This window comes from Papio anubis, chromosome 9 (genome assembly GCF_008728515.1).
Source record: "Papio anubis isolate 15944 chromosome 9, Panubis1.0, whole genome shotgun sequence".
In the NCBI taxonomy this organism is placed as follows: Eukaryota; Metazoa; Chordata; class Mammalia; order Primates; family Cercopithecidae; genus Papio; species Papio anubis.
The window spans coordinates 10,357,755-10,384,389 of record NC_044984.1 but is presented as its reverse complement, the minus strand read 5'-3'; the positions used below and the strand labels follow the sequence as shown (position 1 = coordinate 10,384,389).

Here is a 26,635-nt window from a genome sequence, read left to right as displayed (position 1 = left end):
CGCGAATTACCTCCTCTCCTACATATTTTTTATTTAGAAATAATTTTTCAACTATTTTTATTTTATCTGCCTTTCACTTGAATGGAAATGCGACTATAGGCAAGTCTCAAGTCCAGCTACACTCCTGTAGGAGCTATTGCTGTGCTGTCAGTATCTGCAGTTTATATTCTTGGCCCTCGATCTGGAACTATCCAACGAGGCATTAAGTTCACCCCTTAAATTAGTTACCCCACTTTTGAAAATACAGTCTGTGACAAAGCTCAAACTGCAGAGATGTTCAGATCAGCATTATTAGAACTGCAGCAGGCGGCCGGGCACGGTGGCTCACGCCTGTAATCCCAGCACTTTGGGAAGCCGAGGCGGGCGGATCACGAGGTCAGGAAATCGAGACCATCCTGGCTAGCACGGTGAAACCCCGTCTATACTAAAAATACAACAAAAAAATACAAAAAAAAAAAAAAAATTAGCTGGGCGTGGTGGCGGGCGCCTGTAGTCCCAGCTACTCGGGAGGCTGAGGCAGGAGAATAGCGTGAACCCGGGAGGCGGAGCTTGCAGTGAGTCGAGATCGCGCCCCTGCACTCCAGCCTGGACGACAGAGAGAGACTCTGTCTCAAAAAAAAAAAAAAAAAAAAAAAAAAAAAATTTCAACTGTTTTTTTACGCTCAGGGAGTCCATGTGCAGGTTTGTTATGTGACTGTGTGTATATATATATACACACACATACATATATGTACATATATGTGTATATATACACACACATATGTACATGTATGTGTATATACACACACACACACACACACACACATATATATATATATATATTTTTTGAGACAGAGCTTTGCCCTTGTTGCCCAGGCTGGAGTGCAATGGGGCAATCTCTGCTCACTGCAGCCTCCACCTCCCGGATTCAAGCAATTCTCCTGCCTCATCCTCCCGAGTAGCTGGGACTACAGGCGTGTGCCACCACGCCCGGCTAATTTTGTATTTTTAGTAGAGATGGGGTTTCTCCATATTGGTCAGGCTGGTCTCAAACTCTTGACCTCAGGTGATCCACCCACCTCGGCCTCCCAAAGTTCTAGGATTACAGGCGTGAGCCACCACGTCTGGCCTACGTGGGTAATATTGCGAGATGCTGAAGTTTGGGATGTGACTGATTCCATCACTCAGGTAGTGAGCATAGTATCCAATAGTGTTTCAACCCTTGCCTCCCTTCCTTCCTCCCACAACATTTAAAATTTTGATAGATTTATTTCTATATTATCTTCTGCCTAATTCATATACTTAATATAAATTCTGAGGCTGTTTCTTTCTCTATTTTGTCAACACATTATTTAAAAAATATTTAATATATTGGGTGAAAAATATATTCATTTCTCTTACTATAGCGAGATTGTGCTCTTTTCATATATTTCTTTATTATCTTTTTTTCATGTGTTGTCATGTGTTTAAGTTTTAGTTGTGAGTTTGTCTTTAGTGTGTTTTTCTTATGGGCAATCCTGTTCTACTGCAGTTGTGGGAGTATTTCTTTGGAGTGGTTTTGTATTTGCCTTTTCTAAGTCCTTAGGGTTATTATCAGATTGAGACCTAATTTTAAGTTAAATTCCTGGCTCAGACTCTCCTTTGTATCATAAGTCACGTAAGTTTGTACTCCAAAATTACCTATATTATAGATAATATAAGTTGGTACTCCAAACTTACGTACACAGAGGCCTGGAATATTCCCTTCCACTTTTTATCATGAATATTTTCAAACAGAAGTTGAATGAATAATACAAATAATACCCATATATCCATCATCCATATTTAACAATTGTTGACATTTTGACAAATCTCGCTTTCTGCTTAGGTGATTTGTTTTTGTTTTAGTGTTGAGTTGTACAGTCTTTAAATTCAGAAAATGTTCTAGGGAGAAATTAGTAATGTATTTGAAGTCTCCTGAAAGCTCTACCAAAAGCTCTGATGGCTTTTTGGTCCCCTAGCAGCAGCCATCTGTGGGTACAAAATCCAGATTCTCAGCCTCCTGCCTGTGCTCAGAATTAGCAAACCTCAGAATAAAGCAGTTGTAGCAATCTGCTCACTTTTCAGATTTCTCTCTTCTTGAATCTTATTGCCCTCTCACCCCCTACCCAGGTTCTTATTGCCTAACAGGAATGAGAGACTAGAAGAGTTAAATGGGGAAGAGGGAAAGCTAATACAAGGGTGTATTATTATTATTATTATTATTTTTTTTTTTTTTTAGACGGAGTCTCGCTCTGTCGCCCGGGCTGGAGTGCTGTGGCCGGATCTCAGCTCACGGCAAGCTCCGCCTCCCGGGTTTACGCCATTCTCCTGCCTCAGCCAGAGTAGTTGGGACTACAGGCACCCGCCACCTCGCCCGGCTAGTTTTTGTATTTTTCAGTAGAGACGGGGTTTCACCGTGTTAGCCAGGATGGTCTTGATCTCCTGACCTCGTGATCCGCCCGTCTCGACCTCCCAAAGTGCTGGGATTACAGGCTTGAGCCACCACGCCCGGCCAAGGGTGCATTATTAAGTTGGTTACTGTTTTGGACAATTGGGACTCAATTCTTCTGGAGCTCTGAGGAGCTGTGTAAAATGCACCTTAAAATTGTGTCCCCAAGTGATAAAAGAGGGGACAATTTATCCACTAGCTTCCTTCCGTCATTGGATCAGGGTTTCCTCATGGGGTGTTGGCACCCGCACAGTTTCAGGTTTGTTCTGTACGGGGCACATCTGTACTTGTAATGTCAGAGGAGCCCTGGGACAGAAAGCAAGAGATTCATGGTTGGCTGAGGCAAGGTGTTATCAGGTTGCACTTGCCCGAGGTTGGTTTCTGTAGCAAGAGCTGAAGTAAAAGGTGAAGATGTGATACCTACAAAAGAGGCGTCCATACAGTGCCCACATTGCCCTAACATTGCCTAGTACCCTTCAAGCTAATTTGTTGCTTTTTGACATACTTGCATTCATGTTTGAGCAATTCCTTTATTTCTGATGGAACAAAATATTGTAGACTCACCTTGTACTTTCCTACGAATTTTTCCTTTTTCACCTAAAGCCCAGGGAGAAGTATTACTTTCTAGTTTCCCTTTCACTTAATTTACAGTTTTGCAAAAATTCTGAATTACATAGAAGTCTCAATTCCAACTCCTTGCTTAGTGCTTGTCCAAGGTCTTGTTTCCTCATCTTTGTGTGTATTTAAATCCAAACCCTTAGCCATTACTGCAGCGAATGATTTTCTACTCCAATTAGATGACTCTCAGCTCGTGAAGGTTACCTTAAGTTGCATCTTTACCTGTTGTCCCATGTTGATATATTCTGATTCAGCAAGGACCCAATAGCATTTTTCAAGAATAGAGCGATTACTTGCTGAGAGGAAATGACTTGCTCTAAAATATCCTACTGGCCTCCTTTGAATTCTCCTACCAATCTCCAGGTTGGTTTGCTTTAGGCTCCAATCTACATGGATTTGCCAAAGAGGGTTCAAGCACCACTAATTTGTTAGGGCTAAGTGCAGACTGTCTACCTGTGGCCTGAACCACCTGAACAGCCTTTTCAGTATGTCACCAAATCCTAGAGGGTTTTCAGTTTTCTAGCAAATATGTTTGAACACCCAAATGTGAAATATATTTGCCTTAAAAATTCAGAGAGGCCTATGAATCCTGCCTTTTAAAATGGCAAATTATTTGATATTTTGGAGGGGATATTTAAGTGCTCTAGACATCAATCAGAATCAACTGAAGGACTGGTTAAAACACCAATTTTTGGGCCCCATCTTCAAAATTATGGATTCAGTACATCTAAGGTGGAACCTAAGAATATGCATTTCTAACAAGTTCCCAGATGATACTGTTGGTTTAGGACCACACTGAGAACCACTGCCTGATAGACCAAGACTTCAATGGCATGAGGCTTACCAAGGCATTTAGGGTACCATATTGTCCTACTTTCCTTGTAGCATCTGTAGGATATCATCAATGGAGTGAACCAGCAGGATATCCTGTAAAATGGTGAGATATTTAAGTTTTCTGCAGGATAAATGGTAGGCCAGATTGAAAGAGTTATATAGATCTGAAGAGTTATATAGGCCTGAAGATGATGAAGGTATGTTGTTTCTGCCAGGAGAAAAGCAATTTGATTATGATTTTTAGCTTATTTATTAACTGGAAGAAATAATATCCACCAGATAGTATACATATATGTCATATAGATATATATTTAATTTTTTCTAGACAGTCTTGCTCTGTTGTCCAGGCTGGAGTGCAGTGACACGATCACAACTCACCGCAGCCTCCACCTCCTGGGCTCAAGTGATCCTCCCACCTCAGCCTCCTAAGGAGCTGGGACTATAGGTGTGTACCACCACGCCTGGCTAATTTTTAATATATATATATACTTTTTGAGACAGGATCTCACTCTGTCACCCAGACTGGAGTGCAGTGGTGTGATCTTGGCTCACTGCAACCTCTGCCTCCCAGGCTCAAGCGATTCTCCTGCCTCAGCCTCCTGAGTAGCTGGGATTACAGGCACGTGCCACTACTGCATGGCTAATTTTTGTATTTTTAGTAGAGATAGGATTTCACTGTGTTGGCCAGGCTGGTCTTGAACTCCTGAACTCAAATGATCCACCTGCCTTGGCCTCCCAGAGTGCTAGGATTACAGGTGTGAGCCACCGCACCCGGCCTAATTTTTGTTTTTCAAACAAAAATTAGAGGTGGGGTCTTACTGTGTTGCCCAGGCTGGTCTCAAAGATCTGGACTCAAGCGATCCTTCTGTCTCGGCTTCCCAAAGTGTGAGGATTTCAGGCGTGAGTCATGGTACCTGGCCATTAATAGGTTTATATTAAGCGCCAAGTACTGTATTGACTTGCTCTAGACCTTGCATTTGGAAAGCAGCCACAATTGGAGTCACCCCCTGATTAAATGAATGGTCATCTACTCCCATTCTTTATGACCCATCTGTATGGGCAAGATGAGTGACTTAAATCAAGAATATAACAGAAATTGCTTATGCTTCAGTTTTGAATCCTTTGCTAGTTGTACTAATCTTTGTGATTTCATTATAGATGCTTTACTGCTTTTGATTTTATTTTACTAGGAAGGGGAAGTTCAGAACTTCAATTTGGTTTTCCATCATAATGGACCTTGCTTCACAGGTCAGGGAGATAGTGTGGGGATTCTGGACAACAGGAATTTGGGAGATAACCAGAGGGTGACTTCAGGCTCTCACTATACCTGCTGCTTTTGTGGGGACAGGAAACTTCGTGGACTTGGAATGTTTGTGATGCTTTGGGCAATATATGAGTATCCTCCATATATTTCTTTATCAGTTCTTGAGATCACATTTTATCACAATCAAGCCTCTCGTTTTCACTTAAGAGACATAGCAAAGCTTGAATTCAACTGGATTTGCAATATTTAACCATAGAGTCCAACGAAAACTTTGGTTTTTGGCCTCTTCAGCCTGCAGCTACAAGCAATAAAGAATTCTTTTAATATAGTTATAGAAATTCTAGTGTTCAGTTTTTACCTTGGGCCAAGAATTTAGGATCTATTGAATTTGTTACTCTCTTCCTTTGGGTTATCCAGTGCCATAAGAAGCAACTATTCTAGTCTACAGTTCTTAAATTCTTTCCCTTGGGGTTGCTTGGGCTCTTTTTTTTTTTTTTTTTTTTTGAAGTGGAGTCTCGCTGTGTCATGCAGGCTGGAGTGCAGTGGCACTATCTTGGCTCACTGCAACTTCTGTCTCCTGGGTTCAAGTGATTCTCCTGCTTCAGCCTCCCAAGTAGCTGGGATTACAGGTGCTCACCAGCACACCTGGCTAATTTTTGTATTTTTAGTAGAGATGGGGTTTCACCATGTTGGCCATGCTGGTCTTGAACTCCTGACCTCAGGCGATCCACCTGCGTTGGCCTCCCAAGGTGCTGGGATTACAGGTGTGAGCCAATGCTCCTGGCCTGCTTGGGCTCTTAAAGGCTTGTCTCCAATGGGAACTTTGTTTGAGGTGATAATGTGTTTCAATTTGCCTATTTTGTCATTGCATGACAAGGACCACCAAGTCCCATCTGTTAATACTAGTAGTACTTCCTCTTTTCTCAGCTTCAGCCAGATTGGATAATAAATCTCAAATTTCCTCTATTTCCCTGAAGGTCTGTAGCTTTCAAGTATTTATGGTACAGTTTCTGAAAGCAAATACCTGGATTTGCAGCTGTTGTAGAATATGAAGGGCTCTGTTTCATAAAGTGGGAATATTCTTCAAACATAAGGAGAGTTAGATGCCAAAAAGAATGACAACCATTCCTTGTGTAAACAAAAAAGTGACTGAGGCAGGTCTCAACTGATTTACATGTTTATTTTGCCAAGGTTGAGGACGTGCCCAGGAATGAAACACAAATCACAGAAGCATCTGCGATCGGTGCTTTTTCCGAAGAGGATTTTGAGGACTTCAGTGTGTTAAGGGAAAAGAGCAAGCAGGAGGGGAAGGAGGTAAGGGACAAGGCAGAGTAGACAAGGAGGCAGGTGGTTACTTTCTTGTGAGGCTCTGATTAGCACTCAGTGAATCTACATTTCACATGTGAAAAGTAGGAGTAAAGGAAAAGTCATTTATGCATTCATCTGGGAGTAGACAGAGGGATGATTTCTAGTCTTATTCTTGTCTTCTACCTGTGAAGATAAGCTAATAATTTACATTGTCAGGGTGAGATTCAACATACAGTGGAATATTATTTGTCCATAAAAAAGAATGAATTACTGATTGCTGTGGTTGAAATGTGTCCCCCTCTGTGTTAGTCTATTCTTGCACTGCTGTAAAGAAAACCTGAGACTAGGTAATTCATAAAGAAAAGAGGTTTCATTGGCTTACAGTTCTGCAGGCTATACAGGAAGCATAGCAGCTTCTGCTTACTGAGGAGGCCTCAGGAAGCTTCCAATCATGGTGGAAGGCAAAGTGGGAGCAAGACACTTCACACGACCAGAGCAGGAGGAAGAGAGAGAGGGGTGAGGTGGCACACAGTTTTAAGCAACCAGATCTCATGAGAACTCACTATGGCGAGGATACTACCAAGGGGGAAATCTACTCCCATGATTCAGTCACCTCCTACCAGGCTCACCTCCAACACCGAGGATTACAATTTGATGTGAGATTTGGTGGGGACACAGATCCAAACCACATCATCCTCCAAAACTCAGGTATTGCCAGTGTGATGATATTAAGAGATGGGCCCTTTTAGAGGTGGTTAGGCCATGAGGGCTTTGCGGATGGAATTAAGGCTCCTATAAAACAGGTATCATGCATTGCTGGTCTATCTCTTGCCTATCTGCCTTCTGCCATGTGAAGACATGGAGTTCCTCCCCTTAGAAGATACAATCATCACCAGGTAACTGAACATGCTGGTGCCTTGATCTTGGGCTTCCCAGCCTCCAGAACTGAGAAAATAAATTTCCCTTCCTTATAAATTACCCAGTCTCAGGTATTTTGTTGTTACAACACTAATGGACTGAGAAACTGATTTGAGCTATAACACGGATGAACCCCAAAAACACTACGCTAAATGAAAGAATCCAGACACAAAAGATCTGTTTTCTTAAGCAGTTCCTCTGAACAAAATACTGTACCAGCTGAATTAACTAGTCTTGCTGCAAAAATGGTCTTAGTCTCATCTTTGGTGAAAATAAGATAGATTTTTTTGTTTGTTTGCTTTTGTTTTCTGAGACAGAGCTTCACTCCTGTTGCCCAGGCTGGAGTGCAATGGTGCGATCTCGGCTCACTGCAACCTCTGCCTCCTAGGTTCAAGTGATTCTCCTGCCTCAGCCTCCCTAGTAGCTGGGATTACAGGCATGCACCACCACGCCTGGTTAATTTTGTATTTTTAGTAGTGATGGGGTTTCACCATGTTGGTCAGACTGGTCTCGAACTCCTGACCTTAGGTGATCCACCCGCCTCGGCCTCCCAAAGTGCTGGGATTACAGGCGTGAGCCACCATGTCTAGCCTGTGTCTTTTTATTATGAAAGAAATACATGCTTATAAAATATCAAACAGTAAACAACTTTGAAGTAAAAATAAAAGTGCCCTATTTACTCCATCCTTACTTCTAAATACTGAGATTACTTTCACAGTGAACAAAATGGTCACTTGCCATCATATCAATATAAATAGTCTAACAAATATTTTGTTTTCATAAAACTAACAATGCTGAGCTATTAAATTGACTTCTGATATCAACTGCCTGGACTTAGGCCAAATTTCACAGGTTGAGGGCATGGCCTTCATAAGACTGCCATTACTTCAGATACCAGCCACAAGTTCAGGGGTTCCCAGGGGTGTCCTCACTCCTGATCAACTGACTACAAATTTGGGGATACCCGTGATCACTTCAGGTTTTTTGATTTATTAGAATGACTCACTGAACTCAGGACAGTGTCATGCTTATGACTGCAGTTTTATTATAGCAAAAGGATACAAATCAGAACCAGCCAGAGGGAGAGATGCATGGGGTAAGGCCTGAGAGAGTCCTAAATGGAAATTTCCATTGACCCCATAGATATATCACTTTCTTAGAACTTTAATGTGTGATAATATACAGAGTATTGCCAATCAGGGGAGCTTCAATGTCCAGAGTTTTTATTGGGGTCCATTATGTAGGCATGATTGATTGAACCATTGGTCACAAGTTGAACTCAGTCTCTAGCTTCCCTTCCCCACCTGGGCTGATATAACACGGCTCAAGGCCCCAGTGCTCCAATCACATGGCTGGTCTTTCCAGCATGGCCAGCCCCATCCTGAATCACCTTCTTAGCATAAACTATCTTGGAGCCCATCATGAGAGACCTCATCGGGCCCACCACGAATAACAAAGACAATCCTATTACTTAGAAAATTCCAAGGATTTAAAGGCTACCTCCCAGGAAGTGGGGATAAAATCAAGGCAAATTCTTTACTACCCAGGTTAACTGCAGCAGGATACAATATTCAGAGAGTAAACGAACAAGTGAAGGCACACGGTCAACCTCTCAGAGTTGTGGAACTTCCAGTCTTCCCTCGTAATAGGTGCCATACCACACATGACATGCAATCAATACTAGTAAAGCTTATCTTCCTTAAAACTTTAAATCAGTATAAATAGATGTTTAGTGTTTTATCTCTGTACCTTAGCAGATCCTCTTTTATACTGCCTAAAGTACTTGCACCCTATTTTGGAGATCACTGCCCAAGAGATCTCTTGGATAAATAATTTAAAGAGATAGGGGGGTAGATTCTATTATTGTTTCCAAATGTTTATGTTCTCCTTTGTGAAAGGATTAAACTTTGATACCCTTGACATATCTTTCTGTAGACAAAGTATATTTCCCTGTCTCGCTTACAGATAACTTGCACTGGCCAACAGAATCAGAGCAAATACAATGTACACCTTATCTGAATAAAGGATGCTACTACATGGTCCAGCTTACGAGGAGTTATTCTGTGATCTCAGCTTCCAGAATGAGAAAACACTTGGAAAGGAGCCAAGCGGAGTTGCAGTCAGCTCCACGGTGACCCTAAGCACATGTGCAATGTGAGTGAGAAATACATGTCTGTGTTGTAAGCCACTTGGATTTTGGGGTTGTTGGTGATACAGTGTAATCCAGTTATAACGTGACTTATTCCAGGGAGAGAGCTATAATTTTAGGAATATGGTTTGCTTTCTAATTATGAGCGTAGACTGTAAAGCCTCTGAGAATCAATGATCATTATTTCAGGGAGTATGTGTGCATGTATACCTGTCTACGTGCACATGCTGGTTAGGTCCAATAATTAACTGTGAAGAACTTAAATTTCTCTTATCCTTCCCTTATGCTTTGCCATTCCCCTTTCCCTTTTCTTACTAAATAATTTGATTCTAAACAAAGCAGTAGCAAGAGAGGTGTCTGTGTTGAGGTAGCTGGGAGAGCAGGAGTGGCCTGGCTGGCACAGGGTGAGAGCTTTAGCAGGGTGAAAAGGGTGACTATGCAGGGTATTGGCCTGACGGTGGTGCTGGAGCCCAAGCAGAGTGAGAAGAACACCCTGTGGGGGTGGGAAAGCGTTCTGACATGGAGAGCCAGAGCGAGGAGATGTCCACTCCTGACAATGGCCCAGTGCAGGGTGTCAGAGGATAAGATCGACGAGGGTGTCCATAGGAGGGGTAGCCTGATGTGAGAGGTCAGAGCCTGAGAGGTGGTGGGAGAGTCAGGTGTAGTGACTTGGAGTGCAAACAGGGTGAGGAGGGCATCCATGTATGAGGTCACCTTCTGTAGGGAGTCAGAGTCGCAAGCAGAGTACTCTGGGGCCAGCCTGGTATGTATGTCAGCATGTGGGAGAAGTGAGGAGGACACCCATGCCTAGTGTTGGCCCCTTTGGGGTTGGGACTCAGCACTTAAGCAGGATGAGGAGAGAGAGCATCCTTGCAGAGGGTAGACCTGGTGTGAGTTTCAGAGACCAAGCATGATAAGGAGGGTGTCTATGTGGTGGGGTAGCCCAGTGAGGGAACTCAGATCCTAAGTAGGGTAAGGTGGACATTGTTGCTGGGGGATGGAGGACCTGCATGGAGTGTCAGAGCCCAAGCAGGATGAAGAAACTTCTATGCAGAGGGTAGACTTGGTGTGGGTTTCAGAAACTTAGCAGGATAAGGAAGTGGTCCATGTGGTAGGATAGCCCAATAAGGAGGTCAAACCCCTCCAGGGTGAGGAGGGTTCCCACCCATGGGGTGACCTTGTGTGGAGCATTAGAACCTAAGGGGGTCTAAGTGGTAACTAGGGGACCAGCATCAGGAATCAGAGCGCAAGCAGAGTGAGGAGGGCTTTCCTGAAGAGGAGTGGCCTAGCACAGGGAGTCAGAACCTTGGCAGGGTGAGGAGGATGTTTGTGGGGGGATGTTCGTGGGAGTGGGGATTGGGCTGGCCCTTTGCTGGCACCCTCAGAGTGAGGAGGGAGGGCATTAGCGCAGGGGATGGTGGCTTGGACTGAGGAGTTACAGCCCAACTAGGAAGAGAGGGACATCTTAGCAGGTGGGAGATTGAAGACATCCAGGAGATTGATCAAATAAGGAGTAAGTGAAAGACAATGAAAGCAGGTTTCTTACTGTCACAGAAAGGAGTTAGGAATGTGGGAAGGGAGAAAACTAGAATGAATCCTGTGGTGTTAGACTGGAATTAGAGGAATTCGTGTGAACTCATGGTGTTCAATATATTTAGATTATAGAATATTGGTGTCCAATATATTTAGATATAGAAATAATATAGAAATATAGGGGTGTGTGTGTGCATACATGCTATGCAGGAGAAGGAATCAGCTCGGGGAGATTAAAAGGAGGGTCATTTGAGGAGAGTTGAGGGCAGAGAATCCAGGTGTGAGCTGGGAGCATGTCTATGGAGAGATTCCACAGGAAGGATTTAATATTTGGAGTGTTTTCTTCTAGGCCTTTGGAAAAAGTTATATTTCGTACTTTAAGTTTATCCCCTTCTATACTGTGTTTCTATTTAATTATCCTAACTGTTAAAAAATAGTCATATATATTGGAGGTGGTGTGGGGATTAAAAGGCTAGGAAAGTGTGGAATAAAGGCTGGCCTTCCCTCTCCTCCAGCATCCAATAAAGGGAGCTGCTTTCTGGAGATTCTAGCAAGATGAATGTAGACTCTTGATAGTGTAGTTACCAACAAGGAAACACCGAGAGCATGGAGAAGCAGCTTCAGAAGGCATGGGGTTTAAACTTTGCCTTCCCCACCATGCTAGAGGAAGCTGATTCTTGAAGGTAGGGAGGCTGATACGTGAGTTTTGTGTCTATATTCTTAGAATGTGGTACTAACAAGTTGCCTATCAGTCAAAAATGATAAGATGAATGCAACCTAAGTCTTTGTTCAGGTTATTTGGTCAAAAGTAATTACATTTGCATGTGGAAGCACACAAATTGTATTTTTTACTGGTGAAGAACACTGTTTTCAAGAAAGACTTCTCTAATTGCTTGGTTCCTCTTTTTTTTTCCTTCCTGTTTCCACAACCCTTTGGTTTCCCACTTTTATTACATTTGCTTGCATTTGTTTCAAGGCTGTGATTCTTACTATAGTGGTCCTGAGGAAAGGGCCTCTGTGAACTGAGGTTTTTGGGTTTTATTGTGATCCTTAGTTCTCAAGAGACCCCTCTTGAAGATATGTGCCTATCTGGTGCCTCTGCTCTCCTCTAGGTGAGTGAAAGGAAGGAGGTAATCTACCACCATGTTTGGTTCTCATTTATAAGATGTTTGAAGAAAGATTTGAAACCAATTTTTTGAAGAAAGCAGAAGGTCTCTTCCCATTATGACTTCGGAAATCACTTATGCTGAAGTGAGGTTCCAAAATGAATCCAAGTTCTCAGGCATCGACTCAGCCTCTTCTGCAGGTAAAGATCATTTTCTGGGTGTCAGAGTGAATGATGAGAGGAAGGATGAGGAGAGGGTTTATGAATAAGGCCTAGGTGTTGGGAGTTGCTGGTTCTCTGATTGAGTATGTCTGGGAAACACAAGAGTCCCAGAAGACTGAGTAGCCTGCAGATACACATTACGGGGTGTACATTTGTAGTGTGGAGAACAAAAGATTTTGTGTCACGCTCTTCAGCCTCCACTCTGCTTACTGAAATAGAGGTGAGAGAAATCAATGCCAGTTCTAAGCTAAGGCGAGCGCTCTGATGCCCCTGTGTTTTCTAAGGCTGAGTGGGGCTGGGGTTAAGAGGTTGAATACAGCTTCTGAAACCATCAACCCAGATGCAGGGGGTCCTGATGAATTTGTGAGATTTGTTTTTTGATCAGTTAGAGGGAAAGAATTTGGGTGGACAGTGGTGAGGGAATATTTGTTGGTAATGGATGGAAATGTAACAAAAGGCCATTGCAAATGAAAGACTAGAAAGTCTACAAAGAAAGTCTCTTAAATCTCCAGGAAACTTTTTCCGAAATCAGAGAACTTATTGCATGTTGCATCTCTGAGACAGACTCTGTTACATTTACGAGTAGATGCAAGGTAATTTGGGTGTCATGTGTGATATCCCAAGTATAGAGCAAAAGAGAGAAAAGAATGTATATAGAGTACAAGAAACTATGGGGGAAGGGGTCAGGACTATAGTTATGCTTTCTAAAATATCTCTGTGAAGGTGTGGAGAGCACTTAGGGAAATTTTTTCCCCTTAAAAACTTTGTATAATTTCTTTATTACACAAGTATTAATGTTCATTGTAGAATAAATTAGCCAGAGGTACACAGATATTTGAATTATAATTACTCTTATCATCTAGAGACAATCATAATTTGCAATTTAGTGAATATCCTTCCACATACAAATACATATCAGGTGCATATGTATTTTACTGAAAATGTAATCATATTATATAATACTGAAGATTTTCCCCCCATCATTTTACAAAATATCATAACTTTAAGAAAGCAATTTCTAACCATGAGATGGTAACCATGGATGATTATAAAAATTTATTTACTATAGCATTATTTAAAGTTGGAAACAATCTATTATTTAAATATATGATGAAATACTATGCAACCATAATACGGAGCGTTAAAGAAGAAAATATAAGGGTATGAAAAATGTTCATGATACAGTGTAAGGAAAATAATAGGTCAGATATCAGTATTTATGGTATGTCAATCATGTGGGAAAATTTGCATATATGTATATATACATTCATAAAATTGCTAGAAAGATATATATCAAAATATTATGGTGCATTATAACTTGCATGGCATAACAGTTATCCTCAATGGTAGGAATTTGTATTTTTATATATTTTCTAAAGTTTCTAAAGTGAATATTATTATAGCCTTTCTATTCCTGTTCTCATGTGATTTCAAATGTCATACCGTTAGTAACTGTGTGTCATCCAAGAAAAGGGAAGGAGGAGGAGGAAGAAGAGGAAGTGAAGACAGAACTTATTACTGATAAAACTAATTTGGCTTCTTCTTCAGCTTCCAAGGAAAGGACTGCCCCTCACAAAAGTAATACCGGGTTCTCCAAGCTGCTTTGTGCCTCATTGATGATATTTTTCCTGCTATTGGCAATCTCATTGTTTATTGCTTTTTTCAGTAAGTATGCCAACAGAACCAATAAGCAATATCTGCTGTACATGAAGAGAGGGTATCTTTTAAAAATTAACTTTTAAAAATGAGTTTATCCAGAAATCCGAAGTGAAATTTTCTCTGGGGAGACACAATTTTCTCTGGGAATCCACTGTGAATTTTACTCTTTATTTGGATTTAGTTACTGTCCTATAAAAATAACGGAATCCATACTCATTTAGAGAAACTGAAGCATAAATGTGGGTGTATGTATTTGTATTGTAGAGTGAAATCTATGGGGCATCATCTCTCTACTAGACACTATGTAAGTGAGGACAAATCTATATTTCCTTGGTAGCATTTATCAGGCCAGTATTATTTGAATGCACAGACACTTATCTTTTGGGATATGAGCAGGTAGACAACAAGGAGATGGGAAGACATATTTCAGGAGGAGTTCTCCACTGACTTTTACTCTGATTATTCCTGTCCTGCTCAAGACTGTGTGGAATCTAAAAGCCAATTTAGCAAATTAGGTGGATTGCTGCATATCTTTGGCTTTCAGCATTTGTTGGGTTCTTCCCCCCTGCTCTGTTAGCCAGGCTGGGGTGCAGTGGTGCAGTGTTGGCTCACTGCAACCTCCACCTCCCAGATTCAAGCGATTCTCCTACCCCAGCCTCCCAAGTAGCTGGGATTATAGGTGTGCGTCACCATGTTCAGCTAATTTTTTTTTGTATTTTTAGTAGAGACAGGGTTTTCTCACGTTTCCTGGCCTAGTCCTGAACTCCTGGGCTCAAGCAATTTGCCCGCCTCAGCCTCCTAACATGCTGGGATTACAGGCATGAGTCACCACACCTGGCCCCAAATTTTTAAAAGGCATCAAAACTAGTGTACATTTAGGTAGATTCTCTATTAATTTCTTTGGTCATTTCGTAAGTATTGTCCGTCTACTGTATGTCAGGCACTGTGCCAGACAGAGAGTCAAGATAGAGCCATAGCGCCTGGTCTCAAGAAATTTAGAGAATGGTAAAATGAACCAGCGGTTATAACATTGTATGGTAAGTGTTGTGCAGTTAAGAAGTATAATAAGTGCAAGAGGCTGAGGTAGGCTTCCTGGAGGAGGTGACATCTAGAGCTGTGTATACCAAGAATGACGTAGAGATGAGAGAGTGTGGAATTTGGGGAAATGTAAACATGCATGACTGGAACATATGGCGCTAAGTAAAGAACTAAGAAATGAAGTCGTAGGTGGCAGAAATAAATAGGACTCAGACCATGAAGAGCGCTGTATATCATGATAAAGAGTTTGGATTTTTTTTCCCTCCTAAAGGTTATTTTATCAATTATCTTTTGCTGGTTAATAAGCCAATCTAGTGGATTAAAACAGCAACTATTTATTTAGCTCATACATCTGTGGCTTGGCAATTGAGACTGGCATCAGTTGGGAGATTCCCTGAGTCCTGGCTGAACTCACTTATGTATATGTGGTAGGGTACTGGCCACAGGCAACTTAGCTTCTGAGGAAGAGGATGCTAGCTGGAATGGCAGGAGAGATTTGGCCACATTTCTCTTATCATTCATCAGGCTAGCCTGGGTTTGTTCACATGGCAACTGGCAGGCTTTTAAGACTGAAAGCTGAAGTAAGCAACGCCTTTTGAAGTCTCACCTTGGAACTAGCACAGAACTTACCTTGGCCAAAAGAAGTCTTACAGGCAGCCCAGATCCAGGCAGTGGAGAAATAGACCACGTCTCTTAAATGAAGAAACTGCAAAATCACATTGCAAAACAGTGTAGATCCAGGGAATGCTGAAAGTTGTGGCCATTTTTGCAATTTTTAAAATCGAAGAATTTTAAGCAGGGAATTGATATAATCGGATTGGACTTATGAAGAAGTGCCCAAAGTGGAATAAATTACACCAAAAGTAGTAATGATGTATAAAGATTCAAAGAAAATCAATTGAAAGAAATGAAAACACATAAATATGCAATAGCTAAAACATCAACAAATAATAACATAATAAATAACAAAATAAAATGTTTTTAAAAGCAAAAAAAAAAAAAAGAAATAGCATGTTGACAGAGGTGTGGAAAATGGATATATGAGGACAAATTTGGAGGGAAAGAGAGGTTAGAAGGGATAATTCGCTAATTCAATTGAGAAATATTGTCAGACTGGTCTATGGCTAGTGTTAGCGCAAAAAGAGAAGATGAAGTAGTTTTGAATGATAAAGGAGGTAGAGGTTTGATGAATATTCAGTTCTGGGAAATAAGGGACCTAGAGAAGTAAAGTGTGGCTCCAATATTCTGACTTTGTAAACTCAGAAATCATTAAGTTTTTCAAAGAGGTAGACAATATAGGATCAGTAGCAGGTTTGGGTTGGAAGATGGTGACTTAAGTTTTGGGCATGTTGAGTTTTACATGACTGTGAGAACCTCAAATGGACATGTCTGCTGGTCCATTTGTCTGGATTTAGGGGGAGAGGTCTGAGCTTTGGAAGTCCTTCACATAGAGGTAGCAGGTGATGCCATGAGAATATATAATATCAGTCAGGGAGATAACTTAGTATAAGAAAGAGGGATAAGGATGGAACTCTGGGATATGTTACATTTTAAATGAGATGGATGGAGGAAAAGGGGCCTACAGAAGAGTGTAAGAAGCAGCAGCAAGAAAGGTAAGACAAAAACAACAGAGAGTAGTGTCCCAAGAGCTAAGGGGAAAGGTAACTGGGGTCAAGCCTTTAAGGAAGTCAAATAGGAAAAGGACTAAGTAACCCTAGGATATTACTGAGGATCCATTTTAGGGATGGTTTTAGTGAAATAGTGAAGTAAAACCCAGAATATGATGGGTCAAGGAGCAAATGAAAGGTAGGGAGGAAAGAGAAAAAGTTCAGTTTCTTTTTTTTTTTTTTTTTTTTTTTTTTGAGATGGAGTCTTGTTCCGTCGCCCAGGCTGGAGTGCCGCAGCGCGATCTCGGCTCACCGCAACTTCCGCCTCCCAGGTTCAAGCAATTCTCCTGCCTCAGCCTCCCAAGTTGCTGGGATTATAGGCACCTGCCACTGCGCCCAGCTAATTTTTGTATTTTTAGTAGAGACGAGGTTTCACCATCTTGGCCAGGCTAGTCTCGAACTCCTGACCCTCTTTGACCTCCCAAAGTGCTGGGATAACAGGCGTGAGCCACCGTGCCCGCCCAAAAGTTCAGTTTCTAGAGGGAGAGGTGGGTTAGTTTTAAATTGGGAGAAACATGGGAGCGTTGGTGTGCTGAGGAGTAAGAGCCAGTTGGGATGGAGAGAGTAATGGAGAGAAGAGGAAGAAAATCATGCGCTCTTGATCCATGTGGGGTTCTTTTTAAAATTCTCCATTGTCCAAGGTAACCCAGAACTCCTCAGAATTAATTTGCCCCTCTCCCCTCCGCTCCAGAGTCCCAGGGTGTGCACATCCCTAAATATAAGTGTTTATTGCCCTCCGTCCCTCCACCCCCAAGAGTTTGCCTTTGCGTGCATCTTATATTAAGTATTGAAGGAGAATGTGGGGGGACTTTAGATCCATTTTGATGGAACTGTTGTGTCCTCTTCCAACTACTGATCTTTTTTTTTTTTTTTTTTTTTTGAGACGGAGTCTCGCTCTGTCGCCCAGGCTGCAGTGCAGTGGCGCGATCTCGGCTCACTGCAAGCTCCACCTCCCGGGTTCACGCCATTCTCCCGCCTCAGCCTCCGAGTAGCTGGGACTACAGGCGCCCGCCACCACGCCCGGCTAGTTTTTTGTATTTTTTTTAGTAGAGACGGGGTTTCACCATGTTAGCCAGGATGGTCTCGATCTCCTGACCTCGTGATCCACCCGCCTCGGCCTCCCAAAGTGCTGGGATTACAGGCTTGAGCCACCGCGCCCGGCCCCAACTACTGATCTTTTAGCTATTCCTAGAGATATCTATAGTTTCAAAATGGGAAATCTTTTCCCTCTACTCAAGTAATACGGCACTTGTAAGTTTTGTTTCAATAAAGAATGCAAGAAAGTAAGGATAAAGAGCAAAGTCATAATGCTACCAGGAAAATAAATGGTCTTTATTCTCTTTTCCAGTTTTCTTTCAAAAATATTCTCAGCTTCTTGAAAAAATGACTACGAAAGACCTGGTTCATACAACATTGGAGTGTGTGAAAAAAAATATGACCACGGAAGGTAAAAGTTAATGTGCCTAGAATTCAGTTGCTGACTATACTATGTAGGGATCCCAAATCAGTATTTCCAGTAACATTCTCAGGTAGATCATACTGAGAAGTTGAGTCTCACAATAATTTAAGCTACAAATATACAAACATATAGGACATGCTGGGCGTGGTGGCTCACGCCTGTAATCCCAGCACTTTGGGAGGCCGAGGCGGGTGGATCACGAGGTCAACAGATCGAGACCATCCTAGCCAACATGGTGAAACCCCGTCTCTACTAAAAGCACAAAAATTAGCTGGGCGTGGTGGCGTGCACCTGTTATCCCAGCTACTCGGGAGGCTGAGGGAGGAGAATCACTTGAACCCCGGAGGCAGAGGTTGCGGTAAGCCGAGGTCGCACCACTGCACTTCGCCTGGTGAGGGAGCAAGATTCCGTCTCAAAACCAAAAACAAACAAACAAACAAACACACCCAAAACCAAAAAACAAAAAGCAAATATATAGGACATACATTCTTTTGTTGTTTTTTTGAGACAGGGTCTCCCTTTGTTGCCAAGGCTGGAGTGCAGTAGCGCAAACACAGCTCACTACAGCCTCAACCTCCTGGGCTCAAGTGATCCTCGCATTTCAGCTTCCTGAGTAGCTGAGACTACAAGCACATACCACTACACTCAGCTAGTTTTTGTATTTTTTGTAGAGATGGGGTTTCACCCTGTTGCCCAGGCTGATCTTGAACTCCTAAGCTAATCTGTCTGTCTCAGTCTCCTGAAGGGCTGGGATTATAGGCGTGAGCCACGGTGCCTGGTCCTAAAATTCTTCTTATGTACTCATGTATCTTTAGTTTGTCTATGGAAAAAAATAGAAGCTTAATTGTGAAAAAGGTTACATTGCTTTTAGACGTCTTCAACCTTTGCTTCTTTCTGAACTTTCTATACACATTTGCTCTTTTTCTCACATATCAGTTAAAACCATGTGATGAAAATGTGGTGATGATTTTTTAATGGATGTGAATTATTTAAATTCTTTAAATTAACAGATTATTATTATTATTATTGAGACAGGGTCTCACTCTGTTTTCCAGGCTGGAATGCAGTAGTGTGACCACAGCTCACAGTAGCCTTGATCTCCTGGGTTCCAAGTAATCCTCCACCTCAGCCTCCTAGTAGCTGCGATCAAAGGTGCCCACTACCATGCTTGGCTATTTTATTTTTATTTTTTGAATCTTTGTAGAGAGAGGATCTTGCCATGTTGCCCAGGCTGGTCTTGAATTCCTGGCTTCAAGCAATCCTCCCACCTCAGCCTCCCAGTGCTGGGATTACAGGAGTGAGCTACCGTGCCTGGCTAACAGGTTATTTTTAAGAACAGTTTTATATTCACAGAAAAATTGAGCAGATAATGCAAAGAGATCTCATTTTACCCTTGCTCTGCACACATGCTGTCCCCTGTTGTTAACATCTTACACGAATATGGTATATGTCTTACAACTAATTAACTAATATTGGTATATTATTATTAATTAAAATTCACAATTTTCAGGTTTCCTTAGTGTTCACCTCATGTTTCTTTTCTGCAATAGGATCCCCATCCAGAACACCACATTACATTGAGTTCTCATGTCTCATGTCTCATGTTCTCAGCACCTCTTTGCTGTGGTAGTTTCTCAGATTTTCCTCATATTTGATGACCCTGACAGTTTTGAGTAATACTGGTCAGCTATATTATGGAATGTCCATCTATCGGAATTTGTCTGATGTTTTTCTAATAATTAGACTGGGATTACTGGTTTTCGGGAGGAAGATCACAGATGTAAAATGCTATTTTCATTACATCATATCAAGGGCATATATTATCAAAAGGATTCTTGGCTATTGATGTTGACCTTGATCACTTGGCTAAGGTAGTGTTTGTCAAGTTTCTCCACTGTAAAGTTACTCTTTCCCTCCCTGCCCCTTTCCATACTACACTCTTTGGAAGGTAAGGATTGGGAAGTTATGCTCTCCTTTCATGAGGTGGAGTATAGTATCAGTCATGGTCAGCAGGCTGGAGACTCAGGAGTAAGAGTTGCAGTTTGAGTCCAAAGACCATCTGCTGCAGAACCTTGAAGAGCCAGTGCTGCAGATGAAGTGCAAAGGTGGTCCACTGAGTTTCCTCTTGCTCAGAGGAGGTCCTCTTTTTGTTCCATTCAGATCTTCAATTGATTAGATGAAGTCTACTTACATTATTGAGGGCAATCTGCTTTACTCTAGGTCCAGCAAATTTAAATGTAAATCTCATCCAAAAACATTTTCACAGAAACACCCAGAATGTTTGACCAAATATCTGGGTACTGTGGCCCAGATAAGTTGACACATAAAATTAGCCATCACACGTATCTATATAATTTATTTGAAATTTTGTCCAGGTGACATTTGTCTCTTTTATTCCATTTATTTATCCAATCATTTATTTATATCTGCATGTACTCATGGAGATATATATATCTCTCTTCAACTTTTAAGTTCAGGGGTACATGTGCAGTATGTGCAGGTTTGTTTCATGGGTAAATGTGTGCCATGGTGGTTTGCTACACGGATCAACCCATCACCCAGGTATTAAGCCCAGTATCCATTAGCTATTCTTCCTGATGCTCTCCCTTTCCCAGCTTGCTCCCTCCACCACAGGCCCCAGTGTGTGTTGTTCCCCACTGTGTGTCCAACTCCATGGATATTTATTTTAAATTTTGGTTTATAATCCAATACTACTTTATTTTGTGGTTCCAGCTTTGGACATTGGGAACTCTTTCATTTGACTCCTGTGACCCTTTAACGTATCACCAGAATGTGTTTGTTCTTTTGTTTTGATGTAGCACTTCCTCACTTTCTGGGACTGAAAATGCTGGAGACTCACATTGTACATTTCATGTCCCTATCCTAGAATCAGATATTTCTTTGAGGAGCCCTAGTTCCTTTGATTGAAGAAGAGTATCTTAGGAATTTTGATAATCTGTAATGTCATTTTCATTCAGTTCAATGTATTTTTTAAAATTTCCCTTTAGACATCTCCTTTGGTTCATGGATTCTTTAGAAGTGTGTTGTTTAGTTTCAAGTGTATGGACATTTCCCTGTGTTGTTTCTTTTATTAATTTCTGGTTTGTTTTCACTGTGGTTGGATATATGATTTCAGCAATTTTAAATTTGCTGAGGTTATTTAATGTCCCAAGATGTGGTTTGTTTCAGCATATGTTCCGGGGGCACTGGAAAAGAATGGGTATTCAGTTGTCGGGTGGAGTGTTCTATAAATGTGGATTAGATCCTTGTAGTTGACGATGTTTTTAAGTTCTATGTTCTTGCTGATTTTCTGTGTGGTTCTGTCAATTGTATCCACCTGTAATTGTATGTTTTTCAGTTCCTCCCTTCAATTGCATCAGTTTTGCTTTATAGATTTTGCAGCTTTGTTTGGCGTGTACACATTTGGGGTCACTTTACAAGGTTCTGTTTTTATTTATTTATTTATTTATTTATTTATTTATTTTGAGACGGAGTCTCACTCTGTCGCCCAGGCTGGAGTGCAGTGGTACAATCTCGGCTCACTGCAACCTCTGCCTCCTGGGTTCAAGCGACTCTTTTGCCGCAGCCTCCTGAGGAGCTGGGATTACAGGTATGCGCCACTACACCTGGCTAATTTTTGTATTTTGAGTGGATATGGGGTTTCACCATGTTGGCCAGGCTGGTCTCAAACTCCTTATCTCAGGTGATCCGTCCACCTTGGCCTCCCAAAGTTCTGGGATTACAGGTGTGAGCCACCACACCCAGCCTTTTTTTGGGTATTTTTAGTACAGGGTTTTTTTTTAGAGACAGGGTTTTGCCATGTTGGTCAGGCTGGTCTCGAACTCCCGACCACAGGTGATCCGCCCACCTCTGCCTCGGAAAGTGCTAGGATTACAGGCATGAGCCACTGTGTCTAGCCTTTTCTGTCTAGTTTGTTTCTGTTGTTCAGTTGACAGATTGTTTTGTCTTCCAATTCACTAATCTCTCTATCCCCTTTATTCTGCTCTTAAGTCGATCCACTGAGCTTTTTATTTTGGTTATTATATTTTTCAATTATAAAATTTCCATTTGGTTTTTCTTTATATCTTTCTTTGCTGAAACTTTCTAGTTTTTCATTTGTTTCAAGCATGTTTGTATCTTCTTGTTGAAGCATTTTTTTTGTTTGTTTTAATCATGGCTGCTTTAAAATCATTGTCAGATAATTCCAACATTTTTGTTGTCTTTTTTTTTTTGTTTTTGAGACAGGGTCTCACTGTGTTGCCCAGGCTGGTCTTGAACTTCTGGGCTCAAGCGATTCTCCTGCCTCAACCTCCAAAGTGCTGGGATTACAGGCATGAGCCACCATGCCCGGCCCCATTTTTGTTGTCTTGATTGTAGGCATCTATTGATTATTATTTTTTATTAAATTTGAAAACTTAACTGGTTCTTAGCATAATGAGTTATTTTCTATTGAACTCTGGACGTTTTTGCATTATATTCTGAGAGTCTGGATCTTATTTAAACATGTTTCATTAAGAGCTGTCCTTTTCAGATAGCACTTCAGCAAGAGAAAAGAGGCTCTGCCTCATTACTGCCTGATTGAGGTAGACTTGGCTTCCTTGACGCCTGAAGGGCAGGGGCTCCTGGTTACATCTGAGTGGGGATGGGAGTTCCAGCTTCCATGTGTTCTCCTTTGGCTCTTAATTTTAATAATATATACACGTTTAAAAGTGATTATTTATATTGCAAGTATGTGCACCTCTTCCCAATACAGAGACAGCCTGGAGCTGTTGCCCAAAGAATTGGAAGCCGTTTAGTTCCAACTGCTACTTTATTTCTACTGAATCAGCATCTTGGCAAAAGAGTGAGAAGGACTGCGCTAGAATGGAGGCTCACCTGCTGGTGATAAACACTCGAGAAGAGCAGGTACTTTCTAATAGATAATGGGGCTGTGAGCCCTGCCTGATCTTTGTATATCTCTCTTGGCTGTGAAGGAGGTTTTTGCTACTTTGGGATATTTGTGCTGTGGCAGAAGGCTTCAAATAAAATAAATAGAAAGGGCTCCTAAGCCTTTATATTCCATACCTTCTTCCTGCTTCAGTAAAACTAACCTCCCCGAAAGAAATTGTGGCATTAAAAATATATGAGGGTTGAATGGAAGGATGAAAATGTTTCAGTCTGAAATATCAATTTGTTATTTCAATATGTAAATATTTTATACATGATTAACTATTTAACAGATAAGTGGTATTAGGTTGAAAAGAGAAAAGAAAGTTAACTCATGATGAATCACAATCAATACTCAGGAGTGAAAATAAATAATCCCTGAAGTTATGAAAGGAAAATGACTGAATTTGCCAAAAGTTTCTCGTGTACAACTTTGAAGAATGTAATCTCTTAGTGAAGAAAAGAGGGGAAGTAAACCTAAGATGAGAATTCATTCTGATCATAGAAATTGCTTCCATACTGGCCGGGCATGGTGGCTCATGCCTGTAATCCCAGCACTTTGGGAGGTCAAGGCGGGCAGATCACTTGAGGCTGGGAGTTCAAGACCAGCTTGGCCAAAATGGTGAAACCCTACCTCTACTAAAAATACAAAAATTAGCCAGGCATGGTGGCACACGCCTGTAGTCCCAGCTACTGGGGAGGCTGGGGCATGAGAATTGCTTAAGCCTGGGAGGTAGAGGTGCAGTGAGCCAAGATTGCACCACTGCACTCCAGCCTGGGATAGAAGGTGAGACTCCATCTCAAAAAAAAAAAAAAAATCCTTCCATATGTACTGAACATCATGCTCACAAGCGATTCTTTGATTCTGCCCTGCTTAGCCAGAGACCTCCATTCCTACATAGAGCTCCAGTGCGGCTGTTGCTGGATCCTCTCCTTTTCTTCTCGTTTCTCTAAGGTATTAAGAATTCAGTTCGAGCTGTAAAAAATACTGTAAAGGCTGTGACTCCTTCTTTTCCCCCCTCAGGATTTCATCTTCCAGAATCTGCAAGAAGAATCTGCTTATTTTGTGGGGCTCTCAGATCCAAAAGGTCAGCGACATTGGCAATGGGTAGATCAGACACCATACAATGAAAGTTCCACGTGAGTATAGAATGAAATAAAAGAATCTTGGGTCCTGGATCATGCAGAGAGCTTAGGGTATTCTAGCTATCAGCTATAAAAGTAGAATAGCTTACTATTCTTTTAGCTCTTGGGCACTAGGTTAAATAATTTCGTTATTTCATTTAATCTGCACGAGAACCCTATGAGGCACACGTTGTTATTTTTCCCCTGTAGATATGAGGAAATTAAACTTGGTTGGAGAGTATAGATAATTCAGCTAAGGTCACCTAGTGGTGTCAACAATAGTTCTCTCTTCTTTTTTTTTTTTTTAAATGGAGTCTCACTCTGTTGCCCAGGCTGGAGTGCAGTGGAGCAATCTTGGCTCACTGCAGGCTCCACCTCCCAGGTTGACGCAATTCTCCTGCCTCAGCCTCCCAAGTAGCTGGGACTACAGGCACCTGCCAACACGCCTGGCTAATTTTTGTATTTTTAGTGGAGATGGAGTTCCACCTTGTTAGCCAGGATGGTCTTATCTCCTGACCTCGTGATCCACCCGCCTCGGCCTCCCAAAGTTCTGGGATTACAGGCGTGAGCCACCGTGCCTGGCTAACAATAGTTCTCAAATGGGGTGGATCTTACTGTGCTTTTAACCAGTATATTTACCTATCTCTACATAGTGAAAATCCGTGTTGATTAAGATCATAACCAATTATTAAGATTTGATAATTCTTTTTTTCTTTTTTGAGACAGGGTCTTACTCTGTCAACCAGGCTGGAGTGCAGTGGTGCAATCATGGCTCACTGCAACCTTGAATTCCTCGGTTCAAGGGATCCTCCCACCTAAGTCTTCTGAGTTGCTAGGATGACAAGTGTGTGCCACCACACCCAGTCAGGTTGAAGATTTAATACTTCTTATGAAGCAAAAATGCTAAATTCTGATAATCTTATATCTCATATTTATGTAATTCTTTAATTACATAAATTACATACTTTACATATATTACCTAAATTACATAAAATATATACTTTACTGGATTACCACCTTTGATCTTCATATCCACTGTATGAAATAAATTGTGATATTACTCTAGTCCTCATTTTTTAGATAGAAAAATTGAGAATCAGGGAAGTTAAATTACTTATCCAATAACAGGGATAAGTAGAAGATCCAAAAGATTTTACTAGTTCTCTAGACTTTAAAAACAGTGCATTAAAAAAAGGAAAAACTCTGTTGATAAGTGGGACCAGGGTGAAATCTTTTCATCATACAAGGACACCCTATAGGTTGACGGACCCATAGGAACAGGACATAAGGATGGACAAAGAGAAGAGAACCTCTGGAAAATCTGTGGTGAGGATATTCAAAGCAGTAAGAGAGAGAACATTGAGTGATGTAAGCACAGTTTTCAAAGGAAATGCCAGAAATGCAGATGGAGGAGAAGCTGCATGAGTGGCTGAAACATAGATTTGGGCATATCTGACCCTATGTTCCATGAAATTCATCCCTAGCTCCTCACCCCTGTCTCTAACTCTTTTCAAAGCTCTGAAGAAATGCCCTCATCTTTTTTGTCCCTTTCAGATTCTGGCATCCACATGAGCCCAGTGATCCCGATGAGCGCTGTGTTGTGCTAAATTTCCATAAAACACCCAAAAGATGGGGCTGGAATGATATTCATTGTAATGTTCATCAAAGGTCAGTTTGTGAGATGATGAAGATCCACTTATGAACTGAACACTCTCCATTAACAAGTGGTTGGATTGGCATCTGTCATTGTAGGGATAGATAATAAGCTCTTCTTATTTATGTGTAAGGGAGGTCCATATAATTTAGGTGGTCTGTCAACTATTCTACTTATGAGAGAATTGGTCTGTACATTGATTGATTCACTTTTTCATAAAGTGAGCATTTATTCATGTGCCAAAGCCTGTACTGAAGACCCCTATTGTGCACACATGGAGAGAACATGAGTCTCTCTTAATTTTTGTCTGGTTGCTAAAGAATTATTTACCAATAAAATTATATGATGTGGTTTCTCCTCCTGTCTGGTTTTCTCTTCATCCCTACTATACTGATGTATAATTGACAAATAAAATGGTATATATTTAAGGTGTACACTGTGGTGATTTGACATACATATATTGTAAAATGATTACCATAATCAAGTTAGTTAATCCACACCCATTATCTTAAATAGTTAACAATCTTGTGTGTAGTGAGAACGTTTAAGATCTACTCCCTTCTGGCCATTGGTATCAACAAACACAAAGAAAGATATACTCCCCAATAAATTTCAAGTGTACAATGCATCATTATTAACTATAGTCACCATGCAGTACATTAGATCTCTAGAACTTCGTCATCTTAGAACTGAAAATTTGTACCCTT

The 26,635-nt window shown here is 41.3% G+C and overlaps 1 protein-coding gene across 3 annotated transcripts; it reads left to right on the top strand.

Annotated features, from left to right (window-relative positions):
* Nucleotides 1–5,891: 5,891 nt before the first annotated feature.
* CLEC4A (C-type lectin domain family 4 member A) lies at nt 5,892–26,356 on the top strand. Of its 3 annotated transcripts, XM_009180137.4 has the most exons (8): nt 5,892–6,479; nt 9,357–9,545; nt 12,186–12,379; nt 13,949–14,065; nt 18,113–18,211; nt 22,977–23,128; nt 24,174–24,289; nt 25,829–26,356. In XM_009180137.4, the coding sequence occupies exons 3-8, from the start codon at nt 12,298–12,300 to the stop codon at nt 25,974–25,976; spliced, it is 714 nt and encodes a 237-aa protein (XP_009178401.1). In that variant the 5' UTR covers nt 5,892–6,479; nt 9,357–9,545; nt 12,186–12,297; the 3' UTR covers nt 25,977–26,356. The 3 variants fall into 3 exon arrangements, with proteins under 3 accessions (XP_009178401.1, XP_031506147.1, XP_021777686.1); XM_031650287.1 differs by lacking the exons at nt 5,892–6,479; nt 9,357–9,545 and adding an exon at nt 11,740–11,756; XM_021921994.2 differs by lacking the exons at nt 5,892–6,479; nt 9,357–9,545; nt 18,113–18,211 and having other exon boundaries at nt 12,003–12,379.
* Nucleotides 26,357–26,635: the final 279 nt, after the last annotated feature.